The sequence below is a fragment of the Carassius auratus genome, chromosome 14 (genome assembly GCF_003368295.1).
Source record: "Carassius auratus strain Wakin chromosome 14, ASM336829v1, whole genome shotgun sequence".
In the NCBI taxonomy this organism is placed as follows: domain Eukaryota; kingdom Metazoa; phylum Chordata; class Actinopteri; order Cypriniformes; family Cyprinidae; genus Carassius; species Carassius auratus.
In genome coordinates, this window is record NC_039256.1 from 19459585 (window position 1) to 19474134 (window position 14550).

Here is a 14550-nt window from a genome sequence, read left to right on the forward strand (position 1 = left end):
GAAAGGTTTTTTTGTTTTTGTTTGTTTTAGTTTTTTACTGGTGCTTGCTAAGTCTGTAGTAGTATTATTATTATTATTGCTCAAATAAGTAATGCTAGTGCAACCTTTGTCATTGTCCCAGTATAACTGCTTTCTGAAGGAGTGGCCTCCAGTCTCTAAATTGTTTCTGCTCCATGTGAAAGGTTTATTTTCTGATGCTGTTGCTCTAGTTAGTCCACCTTGTGCTCAGTGAGAGATCCCACAAGTGCCTGTGACATTCACAGCACCGGCGTATATAAAGACCCCCGGTTTGTGCGGTTGTCATCTCTTCTTGCTGTCCTGCTGCTGTCATGGCCCTGCTGAGAGTGTCTTCCTACCGTAAACTGTTTGAGGAGGAGCAGTGGAGCCAGGCTGCAGGACGCTGTGGAGTCCAGGCCCGCTTCACTGCCAGGTCAGTGCTTACAGATCTAAGAGCCTTCACGTATGCTTTTTTGAATCCTGGATTATGAAGATCTAGTAATCAACATAGAATTGTTATATTGGCATTTCAGAGAATTTGTCAGTATAAACGCACCGTTAGAGCAGGATTCAATTTCATCTTCATTCCTAGCGGTTTTGCTTTGTTTCTAAAAGAATGAATTTATGGTTTGCTTCTCAAACCAGTAGTAGTATTTGTCATTGTTGTTTTTAAATTAGGATTATACATAATCTCAAAGCTAAATAGGTTTTCCATTTAATGTATAGTTTGGTAGGACAGAACAATATTTGGCTGAGATACAACTATTTGAAAATCTGGACTCTGAGGGTGCAAAAAATCTAAATATTGAGAAAATTGCCTTTAAAGTTGTCCAAATGAAGTTCTTGGCAATACACATCACTAATCAAAAATTAGGTCTGATATATTTACTGTATGAGATTTACAAAATATCTTCATGGAATATGATCTTTACTAAATATCCTAATGATTTTTGTCATGAAAGAAAAATAGATAATTTTTACCCATAATATTTTTTTTTTTTTTTTGCTGGAAATATAAACATTCTACTTATGACTGGTTTTGTGGTCCATGATCACATATGTAAACGTTATGGGTTAATACAGTTTTTGACAAAAAAAAAAAAATTTGAAAGAAGCTGCATTTTAATAATAAAAAAGGGCAATATTGTTCAATATTACAATGTAAAGTTATTGTTTTCTGTTTTAATATTGTAAATGGTAATTTATTACTGTGATGGCAAAGCTGAATTGTATTGCTGAAAGATGAATTGTAAACTTACAAAGGGATTCAATTAAAAGAACATGTTTGTTTAGATCTGATATTTACCTACTGATTGTACCAGAATAACTAGATCATAACACTAAGGGACTCAAATGGCTTTTGAAAAAAGTTATCTTATAATAACTATGGGAGGAAAAACTAAACTAAACTGAATCATGTAAACAGTGACTTCACTCTTCCTTCTTTCTCTGGTTTCTAAATAAACTACATAAACATGTTATCAGTTAAGCTCTTTTATGCTTCAGTATTTCCTCTTTTTCCTTCAGCTTATGCTTGCATTGAAAATAAACAAGCCGTTGCAGACTTCGGAAAGCTTTCAGTGTGTTTGACAGGGGTGGAGTTTCAGTGCGTGAATGTCCCGAGCTGGATTTTGCTGCAGCTCGTGCCCTAAACAAGGAGGGTGTGGCACGATTTGTCAATGAACGCTTCGTCATCGCCGGCCTCAATGATCGCCTGGCCGGCCTCATCGACGTGGTGAGCCATATGAACATTTCCACATCTTACACACCCAAGGTTCTGCTGGCTAACAACCAGCTGTGCTCATGCTGGATCTAATGGGTTCCCTGTGTGTCCCAATTATCATATTTCCATGATGTTTAATGGGGTCAGTCATTTCCTGAGGGTTTGAGGAAAATCATATTAAGGTCATGAAGATGCTGCAGTCACAGTGTCCTCTACTGCGTGGAAGAATAATATACAACAGTTTGAGCATAAGCAATTGCAATTATACATGTCCTCTACTTTTGTGACTATTGTAGGTTCGGTGTCTAGAAGAGGAGAATGAATCTCTGGAGGCAGAGATTCTCGAGCTGGAGGAAATGCTGGAGTCGGAGCAGATCTCCTCCAGCACCGTCAGCATCAGCGATCCTGTGGACTACAGTTTAGTGATAGAGAGGCTACGGAAAGAGAAGGTACCTCTCAGAAACTCCAGCGTGGGTGGTGCTGGATGTTTATGCCTAACTTGATGTAATTAAATTAATAAGTCGCGTTTTTTCTTTTCAGATGTCATTGATTCTTGAACACGTGATTTATTTTATTGGTTCTTTCATTGCTGCTGGCCTTTCGTTTCCCATAGGAGCTGATTTTATGCAACACGGAGGAGCTGAAGGGTGAGCTGCGGCGTCTGCAGATGAAATACGATCAGGTTGTTGAGCACAAGAGACTCCTCCAGCAAGAGCGAGAAGATGTTTCTGTGGTAATGCCGTGAATACTGCAGATGTTATTTGATATGTGGTGTACATACAGGCCTTAAATGTTTTTGGACACTTTCACCACATTTAAAGTAGAATTTCACTGGTTTTGATGCATTCTAATATCAAGCCAACCCATTGAAGAAATGATACATGGTCTTTCCTCAGAACTAACATTTTTATTTTCACTTCTCTTGTTATTTTTGTGGTTTATTTTTAGACCAACTGCTCTGAGATCGTTTTTAGTGGATGTGTCAGTTTCCCAATTCACACAGAATAAACCACTAGAGAAAATATATCAAATATTGCTGGTATGTTTTACTCTGTGGACACATTAACTATGGACAAGTTTGACAAACACAACATATCCAGTACTGTTTTTATTTTGATTTACTACTCCTACTAGTAATATTACTATTACTGGTATTTTTAGCATTTTAGTTTAAGTATTTATTTTTTTAAGCTTTTTATTTAATATTTTAAATTATTTTAGTTTAGTTACCAAAAATAATTTTAAATCGTTTTGATTTAAGTTAACAATAACAAGACTGATCAAATTCCTACCAGATTCAAGTCTATGCATTAATACACCAGGATACAAGCTTTTAAATAAACTTTTGCGAAGTTCTACACTTTCCCTGCCACTAGATGGCAGTGTTAGTCTGTGCTGTGGGTGGGGCGGGGTGCTCTGACTCCAGTGGAGGTGTGTGAAAGTCCCTGGAGTGGCACAGCACAGCTGCTGCTCCCAGATCCACTCTGGAGAGTCCTGATTACAGGCCCTGCTGACTCCCGGCCAGCGGCCACTCTGAAACCCGAGCTTCTTTCTGTAGAAACCACTCTGTCACCCCAAAGATGTCAGAGCACATCTCCAGTAAAAGAGCAGATGTGGGAAAGCTTTCACCGTGCCTAATACTCATTCATTCAGCCTCTCATATCTCCTAGATGCAACAGAGCAGGGCTTAGCTCTCCGGCTGGGCTGAGAGGAGAAAGGAGGGTTGGAGGGAAAGAATAAAACAGGAAAAGAACCAAAGAGGTAGTCACTAGGATAATATATGAGACGGGTTGCAGCTGTATAAATAATATACTTTAGAGACATAAGCATGCAATTTTGTATTTTCGCTAGTTTGAATTCACTATTCTGGTGTTAACTGGCATTTTAAAGAAGCGATGATAATGATTAAATGCAAAGAAAATGGCATGAGAAAGCATAATTTTAAAGCAACTCACTGGAATGCGTCCACCATAGTGTATTTTAGCCCTTCGGCAATGTAGAATAGAGGAAGCAAATCGGCATCGAAACGCTGTCTAGACTCTCTCCAGTACTGGGCTTGTGTTCACGCTGAGATAACGGGAACAGCGGCCACTGTGCCAATTCTAGGCTCCAGGGAAGCGTGTGTGTGCAATGCGCTTCCTCTGCCGCCCAGACCCACCGTCACACTGCAGCATTCGCATGCAAATGCTTTCATTCTGAGTAATTGAATTCATCGCCAATTAATCAGGCACTTAAGATACCCAGATGAGCCGAATAAAGCACGGCTTTGTCTGAATGTTGGATGTCGGGCTGCGTATGTTGATCTCTCCTTCCCTGCATTGCAGTCTTTGCTGGGGAAAAACCTGGTGGCACTGATGATGCTCACGATAGAAGATGTAAGAGGGGTAAGAGCTTGGTGTTTGAATTGACTTTTATTTCCGTTGCCATGCTCAGGAGGTGGATGCAATTACCACTGACTGCCTGGCCCTTCGAGAGCAAGGGGCCATCTATGAGGAGCAGCTGGCCGCCATGGACAGGCAGCACGAAACGGTAAGGCCACGCAGAATATTGCGTCAATAACACTTCTTCTTGTTACTTCTTAGTTGTGATCAGAAAGAGCCATTTTGCTTTAGATCTCTGAATTCTTGGAATGGTCTTCTGGGGGTTTCGCCATTTAAAAGCGTCTCCTCTGATCGTAAGTGGAACAGGTTTTGTGGGGAATGGATACTGACAGGAAACACGGTCCTAAAAACACAAAATGAAAGAATATAGTATATGGGGAGTCTGTGGGTACTCAAGTGCTGGAAACAGAGAAATATCCATTGACCTCCCTCTGGGACGTGCGGCATAACTCACAGTTCAAGTGAATGAAGTGAAAACAGAAGTTTTGTCTTGTTTTATTAACTGCTATTATTATCTTGATACATCTGCCACTCTCTCATTATTCATGTTGAGGAGAACAAGCTGAGACTTGGACTCAATCTCCTTTTCGTGAACACTTCATCAGGCCCAGATTAATGAACCGCTAGCCCTTTCTCGCACGAGCAGATATTGTTACCTGAGGAGAAACAGAAAGTCATAATGTTGTTTTGTCCACAGAGGCTGGGGAAATTGTGTGAGCCCAGGACTCCGGATGAAGGTTCTCCTACTGTATCCCTGCAGTTCCCCTCCTTTGATATCTCTCCAGCCATCATGGACATCAAGGAGCACTATGGCACACTAGCTCAGAGCCTCAAGGTGAATTACACATAGAGTCATAGAACCCTCTCAATAAATATTGACATTGTAAGTACAAGCTAAATTGACAGCGCTTCTATCATATACACTGCTGTTCAAAGGTTTGAGTCAGTAAGTTTTTTAAAATACATTTATTCAGCAAGGATGCACTATATTTATTAAAAGTGACAGTTAAGACAGTTAGAATGTTAATAAATGAATGCTGTACTTTTTAACATTTTCTCAAAGAATCCTGAATAAAAGGATCACGGTTTCCACAAAAATATTAAGCAGCACGACTGTTTTCAGCGATTATAATAATAATAAGGAAGATTTATGAAAGATCTTGTGGCACTGAATACTGGAGTAATGGCTGCTGAGAATTAACAGTTAAATGTATTAAAAATAGAAAACACTTATTTAAAGATGTAATATTTAACAGTTTTTTTTTTTTGCTGTATTTTTGGTCAATGTCTGCCTTGACTTCTTTAAAGAGACATATAAAAGACAATGTTCAGTTCAATTCAAGTTTATTTGTATAGCGCTTTTCATGATGCAAATCATTGCAAAGCAGCTTTACAGAAAATTAAAGTTTCTACATTGTATTTATTAATAGATTATCTCAAGTGGATGTCCATATGACAGAAATGTATGGTAAAAATCAATCAAAATCAGTTAATGTAATATACTAATAGAATAATATATAAGATAATAAAAGTAAACCGCATTCCAGGGGGTTCAAAGGCCTAAATTTAAAGCTTATTTAAGCACTTAAAGTCTTTAGTTAAAAAATATATAGATATTATTTAAGCTGTAAAGTTAAGATAACATTTATATTGTCTTTATATTTTTTGCAGTGGGACTAGTATTTGTAATATCAACATTTTCACATAATGTCTGTTTAGTTATCATCCCTGAAACATTCCTTTTAAAGGATTGGTTCAGCAAAAAAAGTGCTTTATTCTGTGGCACAGAAAAGGAGAAATGTAGCATAATGCTCATGCTGCTCTTATTCATATTATGAAAGTGAATGGACAATATCAAGCACTGCAAAATGATCTAGAAGGATTAAATGACACAAATGATGACAGAATCATCCTTCTGGGTGAGCTAACCTCTTAACACACCACATTGTGGCATTTTTCTTCCTCTTTCACACTTTACTTCAGGGGACAGTTTTGTTAAACGGAGAGCTCTGTCCACATCTAGCACAGAGCACTATTGTCCCCTCTGTGTCGTTTGAGGAGTGAGGACTCTCTAAAGGTCATCCTACAGCACCAGTGCCCTTTAACCTCATTTGCCCCAAAAGTGGCCTGCTCTCGACCAGGGTCACGGTGGTAATCAGAGCTCTGGAGCCCTTCCCAGGCTTCTATGCAGAATGAGTCTGGAGAGGAGAAGAGAGCACTTCTACAAGAAGACACTGGAGAGCCTCTATAGTCTATTAGAGACTTCTAGTGTGTGTATGTGTGTGGGTGTAAGATAAGCAGGCCAAGAACAACTCCTGCTCTTGTGCCAAAAGTTGTACATGCACAAAAACCAGCTCACACATGCACAAACGCATCCTTTACCACCCCTCTCTATTTTCATTTGCTCTGCTTTTCTATTCATTGCTCGCTCTCAGGTGGTCTCAGAACCAAAAACTAGTGCTTTGTTTCATTAGCGTCGCACAAGGTCCAATTGTTTCGCTCACAATTGATATTGATTGGCATTTTGGGGAAACAGTAATCGTAGGCTGATTTTTGACTGGTTGCACCTGCTCACCTGATGGGCCTTCATTTGCTCTTCTTTCTTCTGGGAATAATCAGTGATTCATCTTCACCGCCTGCAGTCTGCAGAACTTAATGGGTGGTAACTCTTCTTCAGAGATGGAAGAAACTTAAAGCTGTGAACCTTTCCTGCTTTTCAGTTTGAGTTCAGAGCCTCGAGCGCTGCAGGAAAGGAGAAGGAGGAGCAGCTGGCTAAGTTGACTGGAGGGGAAGTGAAGGACGTCTCCAAAGAGACTGATGTGAATGTCCTCAAGAACTTGGTGAGTGAGTTTACCATTAAAAACCACTTCAGGGCTCCAGACTGCTACCAAAATGGTTGCAAATTAGGCAAAAAACAAAACCTTTGGACAAAAATTTACATTTTTGTCACATTTGGTGGCAATTTACAAAACCTAGTTTTAGTTTAGGCAGATATCGTCTCATTAAGAGTGCATACCCTACTGTTTCCTACATGAAATAATGAACACCATCTGATTTACACACAAATTATTCTTATGATCCAGTACATAATGGTCTTAAACGTGCCTGTGAGTTAGCAGATTGAATCAGACTCGCTTAGTGAATCGGTCTACAATGTACTTAAGCTTACGATGCTTTTGAGAAACGCAGCCCAGAACTGTTACTGAGCTCACAATAAACGGTTATATTGTTTGTGATTCTAAGAGAACTGGGAACTATATGTTGTAATGAAAAATGTAGTTTTGTTATTATAAATTAAATATGCTAACAGTCTCATTGATTGGTTAGTAGAGTATAGTAACATCCAATAATGTTGAATTGATTGTACAGGAAACTTTGTTTGGTAGTAGTTATATTTCACCAGACAATTCATCAGACAAGTTGGCCAAAATATCACTGTTTTTGAAGAAATAAAGTGGATTTATATTTACATTTATGCATTTAGCAGACACTTTTATCCAAAGCGACTTACAGTGTATTCAGGCTACACATTTTTATTTTACCAGTATGTGTGTTCCCTGGGAATCGAACCCACAACCTTTTGTGCTGCTAATGCAATGCTCTACCACTGAGCCACAGGAATACTTTTTTAGGAACATATTTGTAGAATCCATGTTGCACTTTTATAATTTTAGATTTTATAAAAACAGGCAGAAATATTTGTACAAAGCAGAGACATTAATGTGTCACAAACACAGTCAGGATTACAAAAACAGACAGGATTACAGTGAAAGGTAACCAAATGCTGCTGACGAACCATTTCAACTATTCTGTAATTTGTAAAATAAAGTCTCTAGGCTCTTCAATGTTACATTTTAGGAGACAGACTCCCTCGTGAGTCTGTCATTGTACAAATGAGAAAGGGTAGAGGTAGAGGTGCTTGTCCATATTTGTCTTGCTGTTTTGAGCTCTTATAATCGCTGTGGTCACAGAACAATAATTTAAGGGATTTGGCCCTACGTTAAACTGTGGTTGTGACTCTCAAGCCTGTGCGGTGTGTACATGGCCACAGCTTAACTCCAATGATTGACCTGAACACCCACCACCTCAACAGCTCAGCATCAGACGGGAGTTCCTGTGTCAGCCCTAATGCTGAAAATCAGCGTTTAGGAGAGCAGGCGAAAGCTGAGGAGTTTTTGTGGGGGATGGTGTTTCACAGTGCAGCGTCCTCAGTCAGACTGACAGCTGAGAAATAAAGTAAGAGAACTCCTGCTGCCCGGAGTGTTTATTCTGAGAGATAGGACCAGGAGTTTGTGAGGAGTGTATCGTCTCTAACAGTGTTTATCTTCCTCACTGTCTTCCATTATGAACAATACATTTCACAGTCTGCCGACGCACTCTCATCCCCAATGATAAACTTCATAAACTTCACACATTCCTGCAGCGCCTAGGGAGACAGCAAATCGCAGTGAGCCGTAATAAAATCTCACCTGTCAGCCTCCCTACCCGACAGGAAGAGAAACTTTAGGTTGAAAAAAAAAAAGAGGCAGGGAAGAAAAAGTGACAAAAGGGAAATCATTCAGGATTTATGTTTGCTGCTACAGAAAATCGTTGGCCAGCCACAACTGACACCTTTACGTTTAAGATAACAAACAGGGCGGTTTGGTTCTAATTATTGTGGTTGTGGTCGTAGCCCCTCTCTTAAAATAAACCGACCGTCTTCAAGTGAACTGCTCGCTCTCATAACAAAGGATCCTGTTTCCTGATCAGTGATGGACAGTCTTGCTTCCTCCTTTCATACTACATTCTCTCTGTATTTTCTCTCTTCTTTTCTCTCCTATCTGTTGTGTTTCTTAGCTTGTGTCAGAAACCTTTGCAGGATGCCTTCCTACCTTGGAGGCACGTGTGAATCCAGTGTTTCTATAACATCCTGTCTACTAAAATCCCTTCAACTGGTCAGGTTTTGAAAGCAGCGTAGATGTCTTTTATATGATATCCAATTCCTTCTGTGCGGTTCAGTGGCTGGCGGAAAGAAGAATGACTTCTGTAACCAATGATCCCATTTCTGCTGGGAAATATGTTTTGTAGTCGAGAAATATTCCGTATTTATGAAACTCGCTTGAATTCATGCATGTTGTCAGTGAGAAATAAGAGTGTCCAGGACTAAGAAAAGTCAAATATCTTTTGAATTACTCATTTAAAACACATGCTAATGTCTAATTCCAATTTCTATTTGAAAAACATTTATTAATAAAATACAAATGTAATTTTTTTTTTTATTAAAATGTATTAACGCATTATCCATACACCAAGTGTATCCGTATATCCAAGTGAGTGTATAAAACTTCATAATTTTCAAAAATGTTTTCAGTGTATTTTTCAGTAAAAAATGCTATTTTTTTATATTTTATTTGAACCCTTTACAAATATTATGGATTATTAAATCAAAAATAGCAGGTTTTTGGAAGGTTGGACCACATGACATTTTACAACCTGAGCTAACCGTGCCTTGATCTCAGATAAACTGATATTTTAAGTGATGTATTGACCTCAGCATGTTTTTAAAAAATACTTTTTTTTTTAATTCATTATAATGTCAGGATATTTTTTTTATTCCATGCCCCAGAAAATTATCATAATAAATTCAAATGTAAAATAAAAATAAATACTCCTCATAGAAGAGCAAAATTCAAATCTTTATATATTTAAATTACATTTTTAATGTAGTTTAATGTAAATTAATATATCAAGACAAAAATTAGAGTTTTGCCACTGACCCACAGTTTTCTTAAAATGCTCTCTATGATTTATTTATTTTTTTGACAGGGCAGCAGGCAGATGTCCTTGGTTTTGGACACATTTTTGGACCCTAATTTACTTGTTGGCCTATCTCTCTTGCCATTAAGGAAGGATACTAGTGATCTTTTTGCTCTCTGAGACAGTTTGCCTAAACAAACTGTTGGTGGTGAAATCAGGTCTCGTTTAGCTGTAGACATGGCTAGTTTTATCTAGTGGGGGGGCCACCGGCCAGACCACCTTACTCTCACTCCAGACCCAGACCGGAGTAACAACCATTTTCATCGGTTGACGTATCATCAGCTTGTTAATAACAGAGCTCGGAGCCTCCCATGATCTACCTGAAAGAGAAGCAGAGCGTGCAATCTCCATCCATCTCTGACAGCTGACTGTTTAACTTACCTGATTACAGTAATTACTCACAGCAGGCCAGCTCGTGCACAGAGGTGTGGCTGACAGGTCTCTGCGTTGTGTTTGTTGATGGGTGAATATGCAACATGAAACTTCGACTGTTTTCAGACATGTTCTCACAATTGCTAGTTTAAGACCAAAAGAGTCATTAATTACAACAATGTCATGTTAAGCTCTGCTCTGTGTTGTTATCCATTGTGGATCTGCATCAGTTTATGTTTATGCACAGTGAAAGTCTTTGTTTGGACACTTGCATTCATTTTTTTTTTTGTTGAATTATTTACCATTTCCCACATTGTAAAGTCATCAAAACTATGAAATTACATAAAGGGAGTTATGGAAATTATATAGTGATGATAAAGTTAAACAAATAAAACTTTCTTGTATTTTAGATTTAAATTATCCACCCTTAGTCTAGATTATAGCTCTGCACAATCTGGCCAACTTTATGGTGTGGTTTTTAAAGAGTATTGATAGTTTCCAAATTATATGCTGGATCCTTGTTGGCTCTGGTGTAATATCGTGTCTAATCCTTTATTTATTTTATACATTTGTAATAAATGAAACCGTATGCATTTAAGTATTTTGATCACACATACAATCAGTCAGGTGTGTCCAAATCTTTCCTTGTGCTGTATGATTGTGTGACTGTAGATTGCAGAGCTGCAGAAAGAAGTGACAGAGCTGGAGAAGCGTGGAGACGAGTTGGAGGCTGAAATAGAAGGCAGGAAAACCAAATACCTGGAGGAGATAGAGGAGCTGGAGGTACACACACACACACTCACTCTTCATGTTCTGCTGCAGCAGTTCTCAGTATCTCACCACAGTGCTGTCTATGTTCAGAATGACATTTGTCAGCTGGAGGAGGAGGAGGCTGATCTTCAGTTCCAGATGAAGGATCAGAGTGGGGACTATGAAGAACTGCTGAATCAGAAGATGAATCTAGACATAGAGATAGCTGCTTACAGGTGATACAAGTTATAAGAGTCATTACTGGTGCTGTGTAAAGGCAAGCTTTGCTGTTATTGATGCTCATACATTAACATAGTACATTAACATTTAATAGTTTGGGATCAGTGAAATATTTAAATATTTTGGTAAAAAGTCTCATGCTTTAAAGTTGCTTTTTATTTGGATCAATTATATAGTAAAAAGTGAAATCGTCTAGAAGTTAAAGCTAAGAGTTAATTAATACAGCAATTTAAAATCGCTGTTTTCTATCTTAATACATTTTAATATGTACAGTAATTTATTACAAAGTTAGGGTTAGCAGTTATTACTCCAGTCTTCAGTATCTCATGATCATTCTAATATGCTTATTTGGTGATCAAGATTTTCTTTTTTATTATTATTGTTAGCATTGTTAAAAACAATGTTTTTGTGGAAATCATGATATATTTTTTTCAGAATTCTTTGATGAATAGAAAAAGTTTAAAGAGAAGTTTGTTTGTTTGTTTTATAATGAAACCTTTTTGGGACATCATAATGTTTTATTCTAACTTCTACAAATATTAATGTTTAAAATAAGTAAATAAACAATACTGACCCTAAACTTTTGAAAGGTTGTGTAAAAATTCAGCTTGTTGCAGAGAAGTGTGCTTTTACCATTAAAAGTAATAATTAAATAGCTATTACTGTTACAAGTAATCAGACCTAAGGTTTTACCAAGTAGACTGTAAGACAGACAAATCAAAATATCATATGTGATATTTGCCCCCACCCCAATTTTAAAATGGAAAATAGGAAAATGATAGAGCAAAGACTAAATAAATATATGAATAAAAAAAACAAAATATCAAATATCCCATCTCGCTTTAATATATATTTACATTTTAAAGAATAGATGTGTGTTGTATTATATCATTGCACTGCAGGGTAAATGAATGACACAATGCATGATGAAGACATCCCTAAGAATAGTGCCCTCATTCCTGAGGCCAAGATGGGTCACAGGAAGTGCATCCCCTTACAGTTGCAGAAACATGAAGTAATTTCCTGCTTTCCTTAACATGTTTTTTTTTTCATGACATCACCGGATTGGGAATACTCTCCATCTCCACTGATGTATGTGGCATGACGCATCCACCATGTAACCTTAATCCTTTGAAATGCCCCTAACATAGAGCTTCCTGCCCTTAGAGGTTTAGGAAACGACAAGTTTACAAACAATAGCTCATTAAAATGGACAGAAAAAGACGGTTTTGTCTTAGTCAGTAGGCCAGACTGCTTATACATCACACCTTTGTGCCTTCTGGCCCTTGCAGTAAGATACACATTTTTCTCAATATACTAGTTTCATATTACTGCTGCTTTCTCATCCTTGATGAATAAGAGATGAAGGCTTGGCTTGTATGTTCTTGCAGATTTTAGAGAGCTGTCTGCTCCACAAACCCCTAATGGCACCGTGCTGCCATCTCCATTGGCATTTGGCTTGTGAAAAATCCCAAATGTAGTTTTTGCCAGATGTTGGTTGGCCACGTGCATCTCTGATTCCACATTCAGCACCATCATTAGTTCAAAATGATATAGACTCTTATCGAAGCATCTACATAGCCAACAGTTGCTTATGATTACCCTTAGTTTAGTTCTACATTGAACCCCGTGACAGTAAGATTGGGGTTTTAACAGTTGCCCTAACTCTTCACTAGTGCAGATAAAATTTAGATTTAACATTACTCTTTGTTGGGTGTTTAGAGTCAGATGCCTCAGGCTAACCTTTGGGTCAAATAAAAGCCGAATTTTTTCTTCTTCTTTTCCTTCTGCAGGGGTTTGGTTGAAGAAGAAGAAGAGAGACTGAGCTGCCTGTAAGCTGCAAGAAGAGGTGATGCTCTCCTCTGGACTGAAGCAGACACAAAGAAACACTAAAACCACATACAATTCAACCCTTAACAGCAAGTCTCACAAATCAAGAAAGTAAAGAAAACAGCTGTCAGACACACTTAACCTTCTGAGCAGATGTAAACCTTCACTGACAGATGAACTTCAGGGAGTTCGTGGAAGCTCATTGATAACGGGTCAGTGGCAGGTAACCCCGGGTCTTCAAGAAACACTGGATCTGTGCAGCAGTGGGAGTGTGTTGATAGTGATGGGGGATTCTCAGCACTGGAATCTCCTATTGAAAGTTTCATAGTCCCTGTGACTGAGACACATACACACTCTACTGTTAAAAAGTTTGGGGTCAGTAAGTTTAATTTTTTTAAAGAAACAGTATTTTTTATCCAACAAGGATGCACTAAACAAAAGTGATGATAAAGACATTTAGAATGATACCAAAGACTTCTATTTCAAAGAAATAAACTTTCTGTTAATTGAAGAATCCTAAAAAAAACATAATTGTTTCCCCAAAACATTAAGCAGCTCAACTGGTTTCAACAATAGTAATAAGAAATGTTTCTTGAGCATCAAATCAGCATATTGGGTTACCTGTTTTTTTTTTTTTTTTTTTTTTTTATCAAATAAATGCAGACTTGGTGAGTGTAAGAGACTTAAACTAAAATAAATAAATCTCACCAGCTCCAAACTTTTTTAATGTACACACATTTCCTTGTGCTCTGTTAAATCTAAACCTTTCCTGTACTGTCCAAACATTGTTTTAGAGCATTTACATGCGCTTTAAAAGTTTCACTTGGAATAAAAAAATCATTTGTCTTATTAAAATGCTTTAGTCTGACCAGAATTGCACCGGTCTGGTTTTGTAATTCCCATATATGAGACTTAATGAAATTGTTGCTTGATTTCATTCACCTTATATACACACTGCTAGTGTATTTAATGCTTCAGATATTCAGTTACGTATTGTGTTATGTATACATGGACAGAAAAGAAAATGTAGCTTAACTACCCAAAATTATGAAAATAAAATGTAAAAGCTGGATACAAACTTATTGACAAAGCTAGACAAGACGGATAAAATTGATTGACTTGTTGGACATTTCGCCTGTCTCTTGTCATCCGTAGCTCATTTTAAATTGAAAATACTGACTCTTTTCGATGCAACAGCTTACAGCATTTAAATAAATATTTGCCTTTGAAATCAATCAGTCTTTTTCCTCATCTGTCTGAACTCTAAGTTCAGTACATTTCACTTTTATGGGGGTGTTTTGTGCTGACACGGACTTGAAAGAGACCACAATCGGCCTTCTGTCAGTCAAGTGCCATATTGTTTCACCACCTTTGAAGTCTTGAAACGGAGCGCTGTGGAGTTTTACCCAGCGAGCCCTTCAGTCTTCATATTGACCCTCACTTGTAAGCGCCCTGTGCTAT

At 37.9% G+C, this 14550-nt stretch overlaps 1 protein-coding gene across 2 annotated transcripts; it reads left to right on the top strand.

The window, feature by feature from the left end:
* Window positions 1-63: 63 nt before the first annotated feature.
* Window positions 64-14324, top strand: vimr2 (vimentin-related 2). Of its 2 annotated transcripts, none has more exons than XM_026280473.1 (10): window positions 64-430; window positions 1579-1732; window positions 2017-2169; window positions 2334-2453; window positions 4154-4249; window positions 4799-4936; window positions 6822-6941; window positions 10942-11052; window positions 11131-11255; window positions 13053-14324. In XM_026280473.1, exons 1-10 carry the CDS (start codon window positions 330-332, stop codon window positions 13093-13095), a joined length of 1161 nt encoding a protein of 386 aa, XP_026136258.1. In that variant the 5' UTR covers window positions 64-329; the 3' UTR covers window positions 13096-14324. The 2 variants fall into 2 exon arrangements, with proteins under 2 accessions (XP_026136258.1, XP_026136259.1); XM_026280474.1 differs by having other exon boundaries at window positions 67-430; window positions 1591-1732.
* The last annotated feature ends 226 nt before the right edge of the window (window positions 14325-14550 follow it).